The 21,742-nt window shown below is 39.5% G+C and overlaps 1 protein-coding gene across 6 annotated transcripts in view; it reads right to left on the bottom strand.

The window, feature by feature from the left end:
• SBF2 (SET binding factor 2) overlaps positions 1–21,742 on the bottom strand; it is a 236,072-nt gene that overhangs the window by 171,502 nt on the left and 42,828 nt on the right. For 4 of the 6 annotated variants that reach the window (XM_038139505.1, XM_038139508.1, XM_038139510.1 and 1 more), the window contains exon 2: positions 17,195–17,283. In XM_038139505.1, the coding sequence (XP_037995433.1) occupies positions 17,195–17,283 (89 nt within the window). The remainder of the gene's footprint in view (positions 1–17,194; positions 17,284–21,742) is intronic. The other 2 variants (XM_038139506.1, XM_038139509.1) reach the window with 1 other exon arrangement.

Below are 21,742 nucleotides of genomic sequence, written 5' to 3'. Positions count from 1 at the left end.
AATACCTACCAGAGCAAGCAAAAATTAACATCCTTTTCATCACCTCAGGTATTTTCAGGAAAGGTACATTATCTTCAAGTAAAACCCGAAGAAAATGTAAACACAGTACAAATACACAATATGCAGTGAAAACATCCACAAACTAATTTCAAAGAGGAAGGATAACCATGGGAAGTTTAGTATGGGAATTTCAATACTGTTCCTACTTAGGAACATCCAGGCAGTAACAAGCAGCCCAAGCTCCAGAGTTCTGTTCCAAATGAACACAAGTGAGCTGGCCACAGGCTTTTAAAGCAGACTCTTGGCAGCTCGACTGAAAAGTTTAGAGACAAAACCCCTGCTTGGAAAACTTAATAAAACACTTTTTTTTTTTTTCAACATTTCCACACTTTTTAATTACATGTTCCTGTATCAGAGAGAAATTGAAAAGTCAAGAAAAAAATTGAGAGCAAGTACATAAAAACTGAAAGAACAGCATCCACAATAACCATTCCCTCTTCCTCCTGTCACATCCCAGTGGTGGCACACACAGTTCAGTTCCCTTGGGGAGCTGTGCCCAGGCATTGCTCCTTGGAATGTGCTGCTGCTGCTCCTCTGCCAGGAAAGCAGCAGGTCACACCGTGCTGGGCCAGCCAGACCACACAACACAGTCCCGCTCCAAGCCCTGCTCTTCCTCAGTACAGAAAAGTCTCAAATTAAGAGGGCATTATTCCAAGATAGAACCCTACCAGTGGCCTCGACCCTCTTTGCACAGAGGACACTCTCACAGTCTCAGCTTGGAAGGAAAAGCAAGTTCTAAAGGCAGGGGAGTAGGACTACAGCTCATAGCAGCAAGAACCTGTAGCAATTTGTTTGTTGGAAGGCAATGTGATAAACCTCACGTAGACTTGACTGGTTTTAGTCTAGGAAGTGGTGATGAGTCTGAAGCCTGTTGCTGTCAGAGTGCATCACTCAGCAGTCATAAGTATCTTTTGAAAACAATAAATTAACTGTCAGAGGGAGAAAAGTCCCGTCCAAGATAAGGAAAATGGAAGTACACACAAACTCCAGCAAGTTACATTTAAAACTACATTTGAAAATGATTGAGAAATGTGGCAGAGAAATATGCTAAGGAATGAAGATTAGAATCATCAAATCATAGAATATTCTGAGGTGGAAGGGACCCATCAGGATAAAGTCCAGCTCCTGGCCCTGGTGCACAGGACACCCCAAGAGTCCCACCATGTGCCTGAGAGCATTGACCAAACACTCTTGAGCTCTGTCAGGCTGGTGCTGTGACCACTGCCCTGGGGAGCTGTTCCAATGCCCAGCCTCCCTCTGGGGGAAGAACCTTTTCCTGATATCCAACCCAAACCTCCCTGACACAACTTCAGGCCAGGATCTTGAGTTCTGTCACTGGTCACCACAGAGAAGAGACCCATGCCTGCCCCTCCTCATACCCTTGTGAGGAAGTTTTAACTGCAATGAGGTCTCTCCTCAGACCCTTTTCTCCAGGCTGAACAGAACAGGTGACCTCAGCCACTCCTCAAAAAGCCTCCCCTTCCACCTCCCAGCCCCTCATCTTCATGCCCTCCTTTGGTCACTCTCTAATAACTTGATATTTTTTCTATATTGCGGATCCCAAAACTGCACACAGGATTCAAGGTGAGGCCACCCCAGTGCAGAGCAGAATGGGACAATCCCCTCAATTACTACTAAGATATGTTTCATCATGCATCAGAAGGAAAAAGCTTCTAAAAACTGATGATAACAATGGCTAAAATAAGAGCACAGGTAAAATCCCTCAAGGAGGACTGAAAAAATCCCTCTAAGAAGTCTTTCTATATTGTAGTTTCTCAGAGGGGTTCCTGGGGAAGTTCCCAGAATAAAACTGTATTTGGGAGGGGAAGATACAGAACATTTCAGAAAATGAAAGTATCAGGAGCACGATTCCAAGTGTTCTGTGTAATCAAAATAAAAAATTAGATAACTCTAAATTGTGGGTTTCTGAATACAAGACAAGATAGGGTTATTGGAAGTAGGCAAATGTTTCTTCTGTTTATAAAAACATTATCCAGAATCTTTGCTTGCAAGTAGCAAATGTGCAGAAGACATCAAATTACAGAACTAGTAACCCTACAGAAAAGCAAATTACACTGGAAAAGAATCAGAAAGGCTTCTCTACAGCTAGGTCATAAATCGTCCATCTATTAACAGCTCTTCAACAAAAGTAAATGGATGCACTCAACACAACAGAGTCACTTAGTAAAAAGTATTTTAGAAGGAACATTAAAAAAAAAAACCTCTCAATCCAATTAAATTGTCATGGTATAGGAGAACAGTTCCCTTTTGAAGTAATAAGCTATTTTTACAAGTAAGAATAAATGGGTGGTTTTCCCCAAGAGATGCAAATTAGATCTCTGCTGGGCTCTGTGCATGTGTCATAGGGGGTGACTGAGTTAGGGGTTTTTTGTTTGTTTTCTACAGATAATTTCTGAACATACCACAAACATTCAACAGTAAATTCATCGAGTCTGGGGACAGTAAAAGAATCTGGAACAGTCAATACTAAAGTCTCCTGTGATTGTACATGAGAGGGTCTTACAACACCAAGCAATTGGGTAAGCACTCAGTTCCTAACAGAGAAGAGGAAACTAAAGCACACGAAAAAAGAATCCTGAAGATGCAGCTGCAATACCAGGCTTCTTGTTACCACTCAGGAAAGGGATCCTGAAAGATGGCTCACTTGAACCACATTAGCTCAATTATCAACAGTGTAATATCTTTTAAAGAGTTTCTAAATCCAACTCCCTGCCCAGGAAACAGGGACGCCTTCCACTATCCCAGCTCAGAGCCCCATCCAACATTGCCTTAAATATTTCCAGGGATGGAGCATCCACATCTGCTCTGGGCAACCTGTTCCAGTGCCGCACCACTCCTACAGTCAATCTTCTATCACCTCACCTAAACCCATTTTCCTTCAGCTCGAAGCTCTTCCCCCTTGTCCTATCTCTACCTGCCCTTGTAAAGAGCCCCTCTCCAGCTCTCTTGTAGCACTCCAGGCACTGGAAGGCTGCCAGAAGAAGGTTTCCCTTGGCCTTCTCTTCTCCAGGCTGCACAACCCCAGTTCTCTCAGGCCTTCCTCAAAGGAGAGGTGCTCCAACCCTGTGATCATCCTGGTGGCCTCCTCTGGACTCACCCCAACAGCTCCATGTCCTTCCTGTGCTGGGGAACAGAGCTGGATGCAGCGTTCCAGGTGGGATCTCACCAGAGCAGAGGGGCAGAATCCCCTGTGTGCACTGCCTCTCTACTGGGCTCTGAAACATGCAGGTGCACTTGGCAAATCTCATTTACACACTTCTAGAGTGCATCTCAAATTAGGCAATTGGCTTTCTCCTCTCTGGGTCAGTGCTGGCACAGAGAACTGCAGCCTCTCAAAGAGGAACAGCCAAAGATGGGCACCTCAAACCAAAAGGAAATGACAGGGAACTCCTGAGCACCCCTTTCTTGCCTCATTCAGTGCAACACATCCCATACCGTGAAACTGAAACAGCACATTCTTTTCTGCCACACTTAAAGCCAGTCATCTGAAGAGACAGGAGTCATTACCTTTCCTTCTTTGAACTTCAGAAACCACCACTAAATTCAATTCCTCATTTAAATACTGCTTCCACTGTAGTGAGGCTCTTGCAACAGACACGTAAGGTATTACCCATAATAGGTGAAATAGTGCACATGAAAATGCTGTTACCTAACTCACTGTAGTAAATTCATGCTTTAAAAGGAAAGCTTACAAGCACTATCATATTTAAGCAATAAGACATAAGAGGGTGTGCATATGCTGTAATAATGACACACCTTAATAATATAAGAAGTATGTCAACTATTATCCCATACTACACACCCTAAAATGCTTCAGCATAGATTCCATCTATGTATTTAACAAAGGAAATTAGGATACTTAGAAAAGATGTTTATTTAGTGGCTGATAAGCTCAAAATGTTTCATTAAAAAAAACCCAGCCAATACATCAAACATGCCACCAAATATTCCTTTTCAGGTAATGCTTTCCAACCATTTCTTTTCATAATCAAACTACAAATACAGACTGTTAAAAAATACTTGCATCATTAAATGTATTCAGATCCTGCAAGAAGTTAAAAAAGGAAGGAGAGCCAACGAAGAAAATCTCGTTTTCTGTAACTTTGAAGTGTTCTTGAAAGCTTAATAATGAATTTTGAAAGAAAGTTAATTAAGTTCTTTTTTTTTTTTTTTTTTTTTTTTTTTTTTGTTAAACTGCTTCTGTCTTTCCATTTCAATAACCAAAGAAATAGTTCCATAAAAACATCCCACTTAGGTTATCTCTGTTAATTCTCACTCTGAACTCAGGGGCTGGGGTTAGGTGGCTTTAGCTGAACTCTTACACACAATACTTCTTGCAGTCTAAAGCCAAAGTCAGCACAAAAACCTGACATTTGATTACATTTTCCTTAATTATATCATTGTTCACCTTGGATCAAACTGAAACCTTGTGGAAAATGTATTATTGAACACTTCACTGAATACTATCTACATAGCCTTTGCCACACAAAATACAAATATAATTGTGTTTGTGGCAGCCAAAAAAAGCTAAATTTAACACCAGTGTGCCTTCACTTTAAACCAAGATAAAATATATTTAAATATTTATTAATTGCAAATGATTCCACAGAAGTTATTACCGCAAAACATTTTTCTCAGGCATAACAACACAAATAGTTACTTTCTTCAGCTAAGGGACACTAGTACAAAAAACTGGTATCAACAATCTTTCAAGCCTGATCAAACTTCACAAAGTTATTGTTTTTAATGTATTTTCATTCACTTCATCACTCTTTGGTTATATAAGTTTCCCAAATCGTGTGAATTTTTCATAATTGTATTACCCAAACCCAGAGAAAATCATAGATATGTATTTCTTACAATAGTCACAGTTTTCCAAGTACACAGCTGGAAATGCTGCTAATCTTTTGGATGAAAGACATTCAGCCATGAAATGACCAAAACACATCCTTTTAATTAACAGTATTGATGAAAGTGTAACAAGAATCAAATCTTGAATTTCAAACTAGAAAACTTCAGTCATGCTTATATAAATTAATTCAGCCATAACCCAAACCAGCAAGTGACTTTTCAGAGAAATGTCTGCTCCTCAGTGCCAATTCAATAACTCGCTGTGGATGCTGAAAAGCTGCTGATGCAGAGGTGGCTGCTGTGAACACACATTTGACATAGGAGCAAAATATTTAAATTGAGGGGAGGGGGAGAATGTACTCTCCACCCACTTTTTGAGAGGTCTTGCCAGTTCCTGTGCTTTTTGGGAGAAGCAGCTCAAATCCAATATACGAGACATGAACCAGATATGAAAATGGTCCAACAACAAATCTTCAAAATTGCAAATGCCAACAAGTCTCTACAAGTATATTACCAGGCCAGAATGCAGGAAAATCCTTGTGAAATAAGGTTTGCTGGTATGCAGTTATAGCAAATAATCATGAGGTGATGCCGAGAACTGGACAAATGTGGTATTCCAGGAATGTTAAAAACATTGAGGTCACAAACGCACACTGTAACTTTAGTACTCACTTCTTATCCCACTATTTTGACATTAAATCTAATTCATTCTTCATCCTAAGTTTATAAGCTGTTATTTTAATGAACATCTCTCTTGTCCACTGCTATAACACACGTCAAAAAGGAAACAATATAGTTAAAAAATGAAGTGAGGTTGATTCCGCCTATGCCATGTACATAACAGGAGTATTGCTTGTTTTTAAAATACTACATTATACCATAGGTCTGTCAGTAAACTAAAAAACAGATCATGTCTCTTGGATCAAAACTTTAAATTTATTTACATTTTTTCAGAATAATGCTCCCTGCATTCCCAGCTCACAGGTAAGCCTAAGAAAAAGCATCAAAATCCTAAGTGCACTGGGCATTTTATTATTAAAAGAATATTTGGGTTGATTATAATCCAGTGTAATACACACAAAGTAGTTACATAATCCAGCCTTGTCCTACCAGTCTGTTTCACACACACTAGAATGGATTTGAACTGCCTTTACTTAGATAAACAGCTCAAACTAAGCTCTGAAGACACAGAGACCAGGGGAGAAGAGGCAGAGGGACATGAGCAGAAAGTTAAAGCCATTTCTTATATTAAATTCCCCACAATTTATGGCAGACTGACAACAGAAATACTAGCAGCTCAGTAAAACAGCAGATCATTTTATCGGGATGTGTGACTACATATTATGTATGATATTAAAATTGCTTTAGTCCTAATTTTTTATATGTACTAGCTGCTTTTGTCCAAGTAACTTGGCAGAGATTCAAATTAGAAATATACTTTCAACAAAAAGAAGACAGACATTTTTGACTCAAGGATAACCAATACTGGTGAGTAACAGGGCATGATCTGCTTTCCTGATCTCCTTTTGTTGCCATAAATAAAAGATCATTTCACATCCAAGTGAAAGAACCAGCCAGTGTAAAGGAAAGGTGAGCAAGCAGTTTGGGGACACCTTTATGAGAAAATCCGAACAGAAAAGTTTCTTCAAAAGCATCAGTAGCACCTTAGAGCAGCAGTGACCTTTATGGTAGAAACATAAATCCAAGAAGGGCAGGAGGGGAGCAGGGGGAATTTGCTTTTTTCTAAGGAAACATGCTGAGAGCAGGTGATATTTTAAAGGATACAAACCTGCAAGACTTGGGATATCCAGTCAGGGAAGCTCAAGTTCCAAACACCATCCAAGAGAAGACTTGGGTGTCAGAGTTCTCCCTCTTTGCCCAGGTTCACTCCACAGCTCAGATTTAATTAATTGCAGGCTGAGCAATAGCTACAAACTCTGCACGGATCACCATACAAGCAGCATTAGCCACAAGTAAAGCCTGAAGTGCCTCCTGTCCAAATCTGCAAGCTGGAGCTCCATTGATTCACATTAGCAGCCAGTTGAAATGCCTCATTTATTACTCCATTTTTGAATTTTTTTTTTCCTTTTTAGTTTATGCTGGTATCCATGACAGCTAAATGAAAGCACCTGCTCAAGTGATGCTTTGACAGTGTGTCCTTGAAAAACACAGACACTGCAAGCCAAGAGAGCCCAGAGAGGTCTCTCTCAGAACATTTAATGAAGTTCTAACACTCCATGGATCAGCTGCACCATGAGCACTCCTCTGAAAAATCTGCCACTTCTGAGGGCTTTGGCCTGCACTGGTTTAATTCTGACATCCACAGAGCAATGGGGACTGAGAAAAAAGGAAAGGTTTTGCTAGGAGCAGTCCAGGTAAACTGCTGGCAAAACTACTGATGCCACACTTGGAATTCATTATAAGAAGCCATGCATGTGGCAGATCCCCACTCAGGAAGTTCAAAGACAAAAATTCTTCTTGGTGACTAGCCCTAAAATCAGCACTTACAAATCACATCTGAATATAGTTATATTTTTCTTCTTCCTCTTAATACAAGCTGTATTTTGCATATAAAAGTAATTATTTCTTTACTCTTTTATTATGACCAAACCCAAACTCCCGTTACAACAAACCTATAGTCAATAAGTAATAACTTTCTTCTACTTAACATTAGATCTTCAGTAAAATTCGCATAGTAATTTACCAAATCCATTCTGAAATTAGGATCAGAACCATACCAGATAGCACAAAATACCACTTTATAACTAAAGAATATTACAGGAGGAAGAAGGCCATTTAAACAGTCTAGCCATCTTTTGTATCTTCTCATCTTGAAGTTTATTCCTAAACTTCTTCCTTTTCCACTTACAAATGCCAGGTTTTGTATAAAAGAAAGCAATTTGTTACATGTTACTGGGATATACACAAGAGTCCAAAAAGGCTGTGCAATAAAATCTGCAAATTTCAAAATGGTTCTGCCAATTCCATGCAAATCAGAAACTACACCAACTGGGAACTGCAGAAAGCCTCTGCACTGATCTTTCTGCTTGGCTTCAAACTGGATAATGCAATGACAAACTGAGCTGTGGCCCACAGAATGCACAAAATTGTGAATCATCACAAGATTTGTTCATGTTCTTTGGTGAACACAAACTAGGACACACCTTCTATAATGTATTATGAATAAGCACTTACACTGTATAATGGCTGCAAAAACGTTTTCAAGTTTAAAAACCACTAGGATGATTTAAGCCAGCACAAAAAAACCTGCAGCAAAACACAAGAAAATTTATATACACTACAAACTAAAAGGTCAGTCAAACTGGGGAGCTGGGGGAACATAATGATTTACAAGCACTACTGATTAGAAATCCTTAGCATGAAAAATATCAGCTTTAACAAACCACTAACAAATTTGTTCAGAAATAAAGTAAAATACCCTTTATTTTCCATTAATCTGTTTTCTTGAACTATTAGAAAACATTCCAAAGTGATTTACAGTCATAGGAATCAACTTCACAGATAAATTATTTCTGGATTCCCAGAACACATTCAACGACCCAGTTCAAGTTTCACAATCTTGTCTCCAGCCCAATAGGCTGTGTTTGATTAGCTGCACATCATCTGCCTTTCTGCACAACCCCAGAGAGGATCTCTTTGTGACAACTGGATATATGGTTATAAATTCAACAGCCAGCCAGCAAGAGTGTTGTGTTTCTCCAAAACCACACCAATTCTCAGCTCCCAGCACAAACACCCAGAAAGACCAAACCAACCAAACAAAAAACCCCAGAAATGTCAGTCCAAAAACTGGCTCAATTATAGCACTTCAAGAGTAAAAGAAGTTCCAGCTTCTTACAGAAAGCTGACAGATAATCTGTAATAAGGAGCTGAATCAAAACATAGGATTTTTAAACAACAAACTGGAAAGTGCTTCTGAGGTAATTCAGTGGTTTTCAGGATTGTTACATTTGTCCAATTCTCTCTCTTCCTCTCTGGCAGTTACAAGAAGATGATCCAGTGGTGACAAAGTTTGCTGTGCTTCACAGCAAGGGCAAACACCTGAAAATCCCCCCCCAGAGACCAGGTCTCATCTCCCATGGTAAGCACAGTATTTCTTCATTCATCTCCATTCTGATGTCCCAGAATGGCTCTTTCTGCAGAGAAGCAAATGAGAAGGCACACAAGAGAGCCAGGGCCTTTGCTTTCCAGATTAACAGATCTAAGAAGAACCTCAGGAGATTATCCAAGCAATTCCCCTTTCCATGTTAGCCTCACACATGTCATTCTCCATTGGAAACAAATAGGACTGCTCAAAATTTTCATTCTAAATAGCATGTGCTCCATCTATTTAAACATTTATTACAATTTACACCAAATCTCCTTTGCTAGAGAATCCATTCACTCACCATATTCTCAAAGAACAAGGAGAACAGTTTATCCTCTTCATTTTATTTATCTGAAGTCTTCTCAAGTCTAACCTCTGGCCATCTCAGAATAGTGCTTACCTTTACTCAAAAGTTAAACTTCTTTGATTCGTGCTGAGCTCAACTTTGTAATTTGTGGAGCCAACGGCTGGGGAAACGTAGACACCGTACACACATAACTTAGAGAGGTAAAGTCATCTGCACATGGCACAAGGAAAAACTGGAAACAAGAGTTTTGTGTAGCAACAGAACTGGATGTTATAGAGCCCACAAATTCATTTCCATTCATTTCTGTGTGCTTGGGTCTACATAAAAACAGTGCTGCAAACCCAGAGGGTGCAGCACTCCCAGGAGTTTTAACTGACTCAGCAATGGACATTGGTTTGTGGCTCTCCAGATAAATTGCTCTTTGGTTGCTTGCATCCCAAACTTCCATGGATTTGTGTTCATATAGAATTATTCTGAAATAATCAGTGATGGTTAGTCCAAAGTGGAATAGGTCACTTAGGCTAAAGAACCTCCTCTGATGTTAAGGACATGCTCAGCTTTTCAAGAACATGTGTCACTCCAAAGTCATGTGCTTCATTCATCCAAGTTAACTTTCAAGTATAAACTGTTTTTTTAAAAACAAAGCACAGCTGTAACCAGGCTAATCATAAAGTTGAAAATAATTAAAATCATAATTGGTTCCCCATAATTTTTTCTCTCACATGTAAAACAATAGGATTTCTCTTCAGTTTTGGTTTCTGGAGATACAGCTCCTTTTCAAATCATGTGTTGGAGATGTATGCTGCTCTCCCTTTTTAGTCAAGAGTATTTCAAGAGCTTCAAAAAAAACAACCAAGGAACAACAAAATTTAAATATAATTATGTTGTTGTTATATAAATATAATATAAATATATAAATATAATTATATTTATATAAAATAAATTTTAATATTTAATATTTGTAATAAAACATTTAATATTTAACATTCAGAACCTTCAGGAAAAGCAGGGTCTCTCAGGAGACATATCAAAGACAAGTCTTTAACTTATAAGGTGGAAATGCCTTATAACACTCCTTATTATAACCTTATAAGACACTCCCAGAGTTTTGTGAATGTTACAACACCTTATGGCTTAACTGGGAGTCTCAATCTCCTTTGCAGACTGTCACACAAAAACCCCAAAGCAGAGACTCAGAGAGAAGTCCACGTTGCAATCTGTCCTCTAATTTTTAAACAAGATGAGAAAAACTTATGGAGAGGTAAGAAAATGCTGAACCACACACAAAGCTTGGGTGGACAAGACCATCTCATGCAGTCAAGGATTATCTGTGGAGATGACAGAAATGAACAACAAAGAAAACCAACCCAAATCATTCTGTGAGTCTAAAAATATCTGCACTTCTTAAGCAAGCTTGTAAAAATGGCTTTTTCCTCCAGAAGATCTGAAAAGAATTTAACTTAAAATGCAAGTGTGTGGATCTTAAAATACTGATAGATGCAAAAAAGGTTACACTTCAATATACTCCATTGAAAGATTAGAGAGTTGGAAAAGTTGAAATTCCAAACAGGTTTCTCTTCAATATTTTACCATTTCTACCAAAACTGCTGACTCTAGTGCTCTGATGTTGTTATTTTCCCAACTCAAAACAAAACTTAAGAGTGGATAAAGCATATTAATTGAACCCTTTGACAGCACCTAGTCAAGTGACACAAAGTTATACCACACAAGGACTACTTGCAAGTCCTTAGGTACAAATATCAAATTATTTTATCACATTAGTCTACAAAATCCAGAAGCTAACACTCATTCTTAAACCAGAACGTAGCTGTTACACAGGACAGCAGAAATGCAACTATAAAATACACCACATTAAAGGCACTCTTAAGTTGTCTAGTGGAGGCTAAAATATCCAAAGAATATAAGATGAGTCCAGAAACAATCTGACCAAAAAGAAAAAAAACTCTGTTTTGCTATCATCTGTTTCCTACTAAGTGCTGGAAGCACCTGCTCTGCAATATGAGAATAAAAACAACACAATGCATTTCTAAGTGCTACACTGAGCTCTGCTGTGCAGTTGTTCATTGAAGAATTACACATGTAATGATTCTTGAGAGGTAAAAAAACATTTGAGGGGAAAGAGGGGCAAAAAATCCCCCACCAAACAAAAATCTCTGCAGCTGAGCAGGTGCACTGAAGGTTAAATGGATGTTGTAGACAACTCTTTATTCAGGTCCTTAAAAGCATTAATGTTTGAGAAAAATTGGCTTACAGATCAGCTAGCTAAGACTGAAGCATTTAAAGATTAACTCCTTTAAAACTTTAATCACTTCAGGCCTTTACCGTCTAATCTGCAACCCTAGTTGTCTCCTATGTCTTATTTAAAATAAGTAGTGAAATGTTCAAGCATCAGACTTTTTCCTCAGAAAGATGCCTTATACCAAGGTGGCAAAACAAAACTAATACTAAGAGATCAGCACTTGAATTTTATAAGTATAGCTTTTGACTGAATGTGTAATGATTTCCAGAGACTCTGCAGTGGAAATTTTCAGAAGTTTAGGAGTTCTGAAAAACTTTTCCACTTTAAAATTTGGCCTTCCTTTAAATGTCTTCAGTAGAGTGCAGCTTTGAAGACAAATGATCTGGGTTTTGGTGGGGGTTTTTTGATAGTTTTTTTTCTCCCCATTCCAACTGTAAAACTTCAACAGAAGTAAATATCAGTGAAGATCTCAGAGGTAGAGCTGTAACTCATAAATCATGTATGTGAAAATGATGTGGAAATTTGTACAAGACCAACTAGATCAGTCAGAACACAAATACACTTGGAAAACACCATTCCTTACTCTCATTTGACAAAACTCGTGGGGTTTTTTGTATCTCAGGTTAGTTGGAATTTGAAAGTTGAATCCAGTTTTTCATAAAAGACATATTCCACATCCATTTAAGAGTTCATGCCTGAAGCAAAACAAAGGTACAGAAATGCTGAGCTTCACAGCAAGGGCTGTACACTAAGGAGGAATAAACTGATTCCAACAACTCCAACTCCTCCTTCAGAAGGGAGCAGGCAACCTTCCAGATCCCAAAGGGATACCTGCAGCCTTTCTTCCTCTCTTAGTCTCATAACTTGTGTAAGTGGTCTTCAAATGTATTAAACAGCACTTTTTACCAGTTAAGAATAAATTTTTTAATTTAAGTAATTATTTGGATAGGTGATTTATCTTGTCTAGAAATCCATGCTAATTTCTATACCTGACCACACTTGAAATTCAAATGACTGAATCATGACACTACTGCTAACACCAGCACCAGTTACAGTGGGAAATTTCCTTCCCTGCTACTCAGAAACTGCAGAAACACATCATCTCCAGCTCAAACTCAAGACAATGTAACTGTTTCTAGGTATGACTTTCCTTGGCCTCATCAAGAGCAGCCTCCCAACACTGAGTAATGAAGATGATTTAGTTTAGCTAATTTAGCCCTGGGACAAAAATGACTTTACAGCGTAGCATTACATACCAAAGCTTCCTCTGATGTGTAACTAATTATGATGTCTAGAAAGTTACACCGTGGAATTAAAACTGCATTAGAAATAAGAAAAATATGCAGAAATGTAAAGCGAACCCATTCAACCAAGACACACTCTCCAGCATTCTTTCTACAAGCAAGATCAAGAAGTTTGATTGTCCTAATCTTACACTGCTCTGGATGTCTCAGCTGACTTTACAGGGTTACTTTTACTTAAACTGCATCTGAAAAAACTTCTCAGAAACAGGCAGACTATGGAGAAAGATACCCAAACATGTTCATTTAAGATATTATGGGGGGAAGCTGCTAGATTGGGGTGTTCTAACTGCATTCTTTCAAAAACCAATAACCAAAATGTTTTTCTGAGCCAAGTACTTTATTAACTTTAAGAATGAGGGGTAAAGAGAGATTTATGCTCTAACTCAGCTTATTTCCATGGAACTGGAAGAAACTCACTCTGACTGGTATTTGTCAGTAAATTGAAGATAGGTATTACTGCTATTTGTCAGTAAAATGAAGATTCTCAGATTCTAAACTGAAACTGTTCCTTAAATCTCTCTTGAATAGCCTACAAAATGCTCTAACAAATGGAAGAAGTGCATTTTATTGCTTCTGAAGTAACACTCAATATATATGATACATAACATTAAGAAGTATCTTATCTTATTCACAGTTACATCACACAATTTAACAAATGGTAATGAAGTCTTCAGGCCCTTAACAGCTGCTGTAATTATCAATAATCCACTGCAAAAGACTTCAGGTACGTTTCACAGCAATTTGCAGGTGTCTCATCAAAGTTTCTGCATTCAGTTACAAACAGAACAAAGTTTAAAGCTGTGAAGTCTTTAGTGAAATGCCAAATGCAAGAAGTCGAAGGTTAGGAAAAATCTCTTTAGGTAATTTCAGGGGCTGCAGACAAGTAAGAGGAGTAGGAAAACACTGACCAACACCTCCTGACAGCAGCATTCCCTCAGCAGAGACTCATGGCTTTCCTCACCACTGACAACCAGAAGACACACAATTTATTGAACAAGACAAATTAAAGTACTTGACTTGAATAAAATTGTATATTTCTGTTGAATTCTGGACAATGTGTTTACTCCCAATCTCACATGTTTGTGACCAGAACACAGCTATCATGCTGCTCACATAAAAACAGACACAGTTTGAGTAACTCTTAATCCTTTGATCCAGAACACACACAGACCAAATACAACACCCTTCAGTGATATTCAGACTGCAATGATGTTTTATAATGCTCCAGTGTCAAACTACCAAAACCACAAAACACAGTCAAAGTGAAAGGTGAAATTGAGTCATCATTCCTAGAGAAGATGTTCTCAAAATGATCCTTTTCACTCAGCCAAGGGCAGGTCCAGCAGGCCCAGTTTGTCCCATGGGTGGCTGTTTATCAAAACTGGGCTCAAAAAAATGTGTTAAATATCATTTGATGTGGTTTTCTTAATTAACTTTAAAATTACCCTCACAACTCCACTCATTACATTGCCTGAATTATGTCTCAGAAATCTGATCACATGAACTCAAGCCCACAAAGATGGGGGGAATGCAGGGCTGGCAAAGAGGAGAGCCCCCCAAAAAACTCAGAGGATTTTCATCTATCATTTTGGCTGGAGCTTAAACTAATGGCATCCCTGCAAGCTGCAGACACCACAAGGGCTCCCAGAAGGCATTTTCCATCTTAAAAGCTTGAAGGGTGGGGGTGTGCAAAGGTCTTTTCCACTGTTTCCCCCTTGTCTTGTTTCATAAAATGCCATTAACAACATGAATAGGACATAACTAATAGATCATTTAGGGACAGTGGAGCTCTCACTGCTGGAGGTTTTTGAGATGAGACTGGACAGGGTGGAAGGTGGTAGGTGGAAGGTAGGTGGAAGGTGGTAGGACAATCTCAGCTATGCCTCCTTTCCCATGAAAGGCTGGACCACAGCACATTTCCAGGTCCTTTCCAACCTGAGCAGTTCTGTACGTGTATCACCTGCTACAGGTCAATACCCCATTCAACCTATCTTACTGGGAAAAAAAATGAAAAATTGCCACAAATGTCTAAATTCTCAAGCAAAGAATTCATAAAAGAGTTGAGAGGGGTGGGGGGGAAGTCAGTGGCACAATGAGATCAGCAATAATCAGCTGAAGGTTTTCACAGCAGGAGAACCACCCTTGACAGAAGACAAGATTCAAACAGCAAATCTCCCTTCAATCCTACCATTAAGCATGAAAAGCTTTGGCCTTTTCCCTTCATGAGAACACAGTGAAGAGAGCTTGACATGTTTTTCAGATACAAAATACGGGTTTTTTTCCATTTAACAGGAATCCTCCAATTTCATACAGATCTCTCAAAGAAGAGGAAGTACACTTAAGAGGATATTAACTCAAACTTCCCATAGAACTAAGTGCTATTAATAAATATGCCTCTCTTCAGTCTCATATACATTTGTCAACTAATCTACTCTTACCTTTTCCCCATTTCTTTTTCCTTAAGGTTCGCCTATTACCCCCTTATTGATATTAAATCTGCCCTTAAGGGGACCTTAAGGTGACAGAATACGGTAACACAGCTTTTCTTCTTTCCTTTCCATGAATTAATGTTGATTCTTGTTAGATTCATCCAAAACCTAGAAAAAAAAATCCTGCCAACATCTGACTTTCATAAGTGATTTACTTCAGTACTTGATCTTTGCACTATCTCTAACTCCTCAATCTTCATTAACTAAAATTTTATTTACCACACTTGGAAAGCAGATCAAAACTTGACTGATTTTGCCAACTGGCTGAATTGATGTCCTTAAATTGTCAGATTTTGTTTTATTTGGAAAGCTTAAAGTCTTAATGGCTTTGCCTAATGAGTCATTTGAGAATCAATACAGAAATAATGTTTTGTCCCATTCAAAAAAAAATAAATCTTCTAAAAAGAAAGGTGTTTCTTGTAGTGCTAAAACCCTACAATTGAACTTAAATGGGGGGACAACACCTGGGCACAGATTAAGTTTCACAGCTTCAAGAGAAGGTGTGCCTATATATTTTATTTATTTCTTTTTCACATCTTCACAGCTAGTCAGACCCATTGCTTTCTCTGAACAAGGTCAGGAAGATCTAAGATTTAGATCTGTGGGACAGAGTAAATCTCCCCATGACTCAGCCTCTGGGATTGTTTGAGGCAAGATGAACCCTCCTGGCTGAACCTTGGAGCTTCCCCATTGCAGCAGAGCTCGGCATTGCCAAACCTGGCGTTACGCAAGCGCGCCAAGAGGCTGCAATTCCCCATCACGGGGGGGAGAAATTGTCCTCACCCCAAAGACCAGGGCATGGCAAGCCCTGAAAGCCCAGGCTGGAGCTGAAATGAAACCCCAGAAGTGGCGAAAACGAGCGCGCGGCCGCGTACGCCAGCTCAGGGAGCGAGCGCGCCTCTCAGGGAGGGCGCAGCCAAGCCCGGTCCCCTTCCTGTCCTTCACGAGAGCCCAGCACGTGGCAGTGGCACAGAACACTGCCAGCTCGGGGAAAGCCTGCTCTCTTGGACGTATCTGTGCAATAAACTCAGTGAAGAGCTGGTGCCTTTGTCCTCTGCAGCTGATCGTGCCCCACAGCAAAGACTCCTATTGCAACATTTCCTAGAGCCCATCTCCTCCTATAGCTCATCCTGTGCCAGAGGCTGCTCAGTTCACACCACTAAAAGTGTCACTCCGGCTTCTCAGAAACCTCATTTCAGAATATGACCACAGTTCTTCGTTTCTCTTCAGGATTTTTGGAGACAAAATGTTGAGTGAATCCCTGATCCAGATGAGTGAGAAGCACCTTTTCATTACATCATACGAGACCAAGGAAGGGAAAGAAGCAGCACCTTGGGAATTCCCTGTTTAAAATAGATCCCTGCACACCAGCCTTGCTGACCATTTTAATACATCCAGTTTATTGGGATATTATATTAATTTCCTTTAAAATCAACATTATACAAATATGCATTTGTAATTATTTGAACATGACAATGAGAAGTCATTTGTCATCTGAAGGCTGCTCACAAAAACACAGGAGCACAAATAAGCATTTCTTTTAAACACAATTTATAAATTTGCAGCAGACATTTTCTGTATTTGAAGAATATTTACTTCACTGTGCATACCAGAACAAACTATCTTCTGTTAGCCAAAATTATTCCTCTTAAACCTATTATCTATCCCCTGTGCTCACTAATTTCTCCCCATGGGTTAAACAATACAGATCATTACATGAAGGCAGATGTGTCTTCCAACTGCACGTGAAAGAATTTCTAAAATTTGCAAAATCAAAATGTCATGCAAACTTACCAACTCTATTCCCTGTGGAAAAGGAGTGTCTTCCCAGTCCTTCTGGGGAAATCTTTGTATTATTTTCCCCAAACCTTCTGTTGGTCCTGCTGAAAGAGAAAATTCAATTACTTAAAGGCAAACTGGTGGAACAGAAATCACCATATATTTGAGAATATTCTCAAAATACACCCAATATTAGTAAGTTTTTCACGACGAGAGGCAGAACACACTCCTCAAATGTGTCTTGCAACTCATATAGTAAATACAATCTTAACATTTTCCAGCAGTAACACCAGGAATCACTACATGAAGTGAAGATACAAGCTGCAGCCAGCCTCCACCTCTCATGTTTTCGAAATGACAGATGATTATTGATAATTTTGGTCTCTCTCTACAAACAGCAGTGAGTTTAATATAATGGATAATGTGATATTTAAAAAAGAAAGCAATAGTTTCTCAAGAAGTAGTTTTCCAAAAGAAGCCTATAGATTGAAATAAATCTGCAGATTAGAACCCCCACATGATTAATCCAGGACACACTAGCTCTTTGCCAATATTTCTTACTGGTTTCCTTGGACAAGTCAGCAGTGGTTTTCCACACAGAAAGATGTGAAGAAAAGCTGGTAATTTCTGGTAACTTTTCTGATGCAACTGTCCTCTTTTTTTACATGTTCCTTTTTTTGGAAGCAACGGTGCTATAGATAAATATTGGAAACACCACAAATACAGCACAATCGTAGCGTTGCGTCATCCTGAACGGCACAGGAATGCACTTACAAACAGCAATTTTGTTCTTCACCTTCTGAAATCCTGCAGTAAATCCTGAAAAAGCCTTTCCCTGATATCCAACCTAACGTCCCCTGAGCCAGCTTGAGGCCATTCCATCAGGTCCTGGTGCTGATCACCAGAGAGAAGAGATCAGTACCTGCCCCTCCTCTTGCCTCATGAAGAAGCTGTAACTTCAGTGGCCCCAGGTCCCTTTCCACAGGGCTGCTCTCCAGGGTGTCTCATTCTTCAGCCTGTCCATACATCAGTGGCAAAGTTGAAATCTGCAGCTATTTAAAATACCTTTTAATAGCTGACCCACTGTATCTAATTGAATCATCTTTTCTCTGAAGTTGTATCGCTAAATGTTGAGATGAAGCATGGAAATTGTTAAACATTTTCTTGTCAAAGAAAATCTTCTCAAAGCTGTACTCTGATATTATGAAGCAGTCCAATTGATATATTAGTAGTAGCAGTCCATATGTGCTGCCTCCTCTGCAGACACCCAGGCAGCAGCAATGAATACATTACTCTCCTGGCTTTACCATAAAAAACTCTTTTCAGTCTGACACAACTCAAGTCTGCTAGCATAAATCAGTGAAGAAAAAAAAAAAAATGCTTCCTCTAAGCTTCTGGCTAATTTACAGTTTGAGTTTGCTGCTATCTTAAAAGCCACAAAAAAATCTTACAAGACATTTGGGCAGAACCAGTCTGATGGGTTAGTAGGAAGAATTTTCTCCAGTTTGTGCATATTTACACTCAGCATTCTGCGACTGTCTCTTGGGAATAATCTCCGAACAGATGTTTCTCAATGGCCATACAAACTACAACGAGTAAAACTCCCAAAAGCAATCTCACCCCCAAGGTAGCACGGAGTGGGACTGCCAAGGGCAGCCTGCTGAGGGACTGCAGTCACACGGGGTTAGCTGGGAGCTCTGTGCAGGAGCCAGCAAGGAAAAGCCAAAGGAAGTATCATTATAGAAAAGCTACAGAGATGCTCAAAAGGCAGAGCCAGGATGTGCCAGAACCCAAGGAATAAATTCAGACATGGCTCCAGCTGCAATTTTTGTAGGGAAAAGGAGCTCTCTGTTAGACTGTAATAACTGAACAGGGTCACCAGCCACTGAACCACTGTTACAGGTTCCCCTCCTGTACTCCATCAAAGCATTTCCATTCCTTTATGCAGAGAGCAGAGGTGACTGTGGAGTAGGTGACTGCACAAAGGGGCTGTCCCTTCATTGACTCAGCGTCAGAACTCCTCCCCTTGCTGAGTTCAAGTCTCAAATTACCACATTATCCGCTTATCCTAAGTCATATCTCTGTCAAATCTCTTCTTCCTGCAGTTGTTCTAGGGCTGGCAGCTGGCACAAAGAGACAGCAAACAAATGCACCGAGGCAGGGGTGAGCACAAACACCCTCCAGGCTGAGCTCAGCCTGCAGGAAAGGGCAGAAGGACTGAGCTGAACACAGGTATCCAGACTTCTGGAAATGGAAGTATCAAAGAGTTACAGCAGCAAACAGTCCCTGCCATGTACATGCTCCCTGAGTTTCTCTGTGGGAACACAGGGGACTTTTTTAAACTCTGAATTCAGTTTACAAGAGACTGAGACCTCTGACACTACCAACTACACTTACAAATAATGACATCCAGAAAAGTAGCTCAACGTTTCTTCTACATCATCATCATGTTCTGAAGCTATCAATCCTTCTAGTTCTCCTTTTACTTGCCTGCTACAAAGACTCTCCCTACATTAGAGAATAGGAAGCTCTTAATTCAGAATTGAGAGATCTACATGTTAAAAAGTTTTTTATATTCTTTCCTTTATGTCAAAAGCTTATCAGGTTTTTTAGGTTGCTTTCCTTAGAAAGCCACTAATGCTGGCCACCAGTGTTAAGAGTTTCCTGCATGTAATTCCATTCTGCTTTCGAGAAGGATTCTAAACCTCCATAGGAATTTCCCTGAAGAAAATGATGTGCTGCTGAGCATTTTCTGAAAGCCACACAGACTTCTTATGCTGCCTGAACTTGCACTTTGGGACCAAAGAGAAACCACTCCACACCTGCCATGGAGCAGCTCCCTCCAAGAGGTGCAGCACCACGTCCCTCCTTGCGTCCCCAGAGCCAGCCTGTCTCCACTGCTGGGAAAACACCCACAAACCAAAAATGCTTTTTATCCACCTCTAGTTGAGGGCAAACTGATTTGGTGTCCACGTTCTCAAAAAATTTCGAAAAGGATCCTTTTCAGAACAGCTCACAGAAGCCTCACAAACATTCCAGGCATTAAAGAGTCAAAAAAGCTGAATCTTCAGGAAACCATTGACTTAAATACAGAGAAAGACTAAAATTCTCAAAAAGTTCATGCAACAGTACATGCAGGATGTATCACAGAAATGCAACATTTTAAGGGGGGAAAAAAGGGAAGTGAACAGTTCTGTGTTCAAGATATGAGTGTAAGAAAAGTATTCACATCCATCAGGTATGAGTAAAAAAATAAAAACAAAACACCAACAGAAGGAGCACTGTTAATCCTTCAACAGAAAAGTCCTGTGATAGAGATTTACAAATCTACTTATAATGCATAAAATCTAAATATTTCACATGATTTCTTAAGTTGAATACAACAGAGGTAGGTGGGAAACACTCCTTCCATCCCACTAAAATTTGGTTTGGCTTGGAGGGCATTGTTGGGTTCGCTTTTTTAAATGAGTCTGCACTCCTTAAAATTAAGGCAATTTTTCACGATCTCAGAGTTTTCAATGTTTGCAATCGCAAGGTAGAATTCATTGTAATTTGATAAATTTGAAAAATAAAATTATTCTTCTCAATTATAAAAGTTACTGAACTGCAAGTTGCCTTCTTTGTGAAAAGCTTAGACCCAGAGCACTTGAAAGAATCTCCTGTGCAAGACAAGACCCAGCAGCTGCACTTCCTTTAATAACAAACCCAATCCAGAACCATATGCTCACCACATTTTCCCAATACTTTACACTGCAATTACTGTTGATTCTCTGTTGACATTTTTTCAATCCAATCAGCAAAATAACAGCACAATTACAGTAAGTCCCTAAATCCCATGGTTTGGGGTGAGGGGGTGTGGACACTATCTGCCTTCAGCTGACTTTTATTAAATCATCCAACTTTCAGCAGAGCAGTTGTGTCTGAAGATAACAGATTATTCAAGAGGTGGCTGCAGCTCAACACCCAAGTGAATTTGCATTCTTGACTGCTTTAGCACAACAGGAAGAAACAGAAAAATATCAGGTCATGGGATTTCAACAACTATCATTTGTTTCAATATATGCTACTGATAACTACTGACAACTTTGCAAAAATATTGAAGCCACATGAGGAAAAAAATTATAAAGGTGATTCAGATTTTCCCATTGATGATTTCACATTTTGACCACATTTCCTTCATTCTGTATCTAGTCTTCTTTTAAGCCCCTTTTATTAATTCTTAACACTCAAAGGACATTCCCTCAGTATCCTGGTGAAATTCCTGCTAACTAAAGCTAATTAAACAAATGTGACACCACATTAAAAACATGCACACAGTGAACACCAGTAGCAACCCCTCAGTTTGTGCCTGATAGTACCTGCTCGACAGACCTGCCAAGATTTCAGAGGGTTTAAGGAAGAGTTAAGAAGAGTTAGGAAGAGTTTCTTCACGGAGGGGGTGGTCAGACACTGGAATGGGCTGCCCAGGGAGGTGGTGGGGTCCCCATCCCTGGATGTGGCACTCAGTGCCATGGTCAGCTTGGCACCATGGTGTTGGGTCAGAGGTTGGAGCTGATGATCTTG

The sequence above is a fragment of the Motacilla alba genome, chromosome 5 (assembly GCF_015832195.1).
Source record: "Motacilla alba alba isolate MOTALB_02 chromosome 5, Motacilla_alba_V1.0_pri, whole genome shotgun sequence".
NCBI classification, from domain to species: domain Eukaryota; kingdom Metazoa; phylum Chordata; class Aves; order Passeriformes; family Motacillidae; genus Motacilla; species Motacilla alba.
This window is presented reverse-complemented; position numbering and strand designations above follow the sequence as displayed.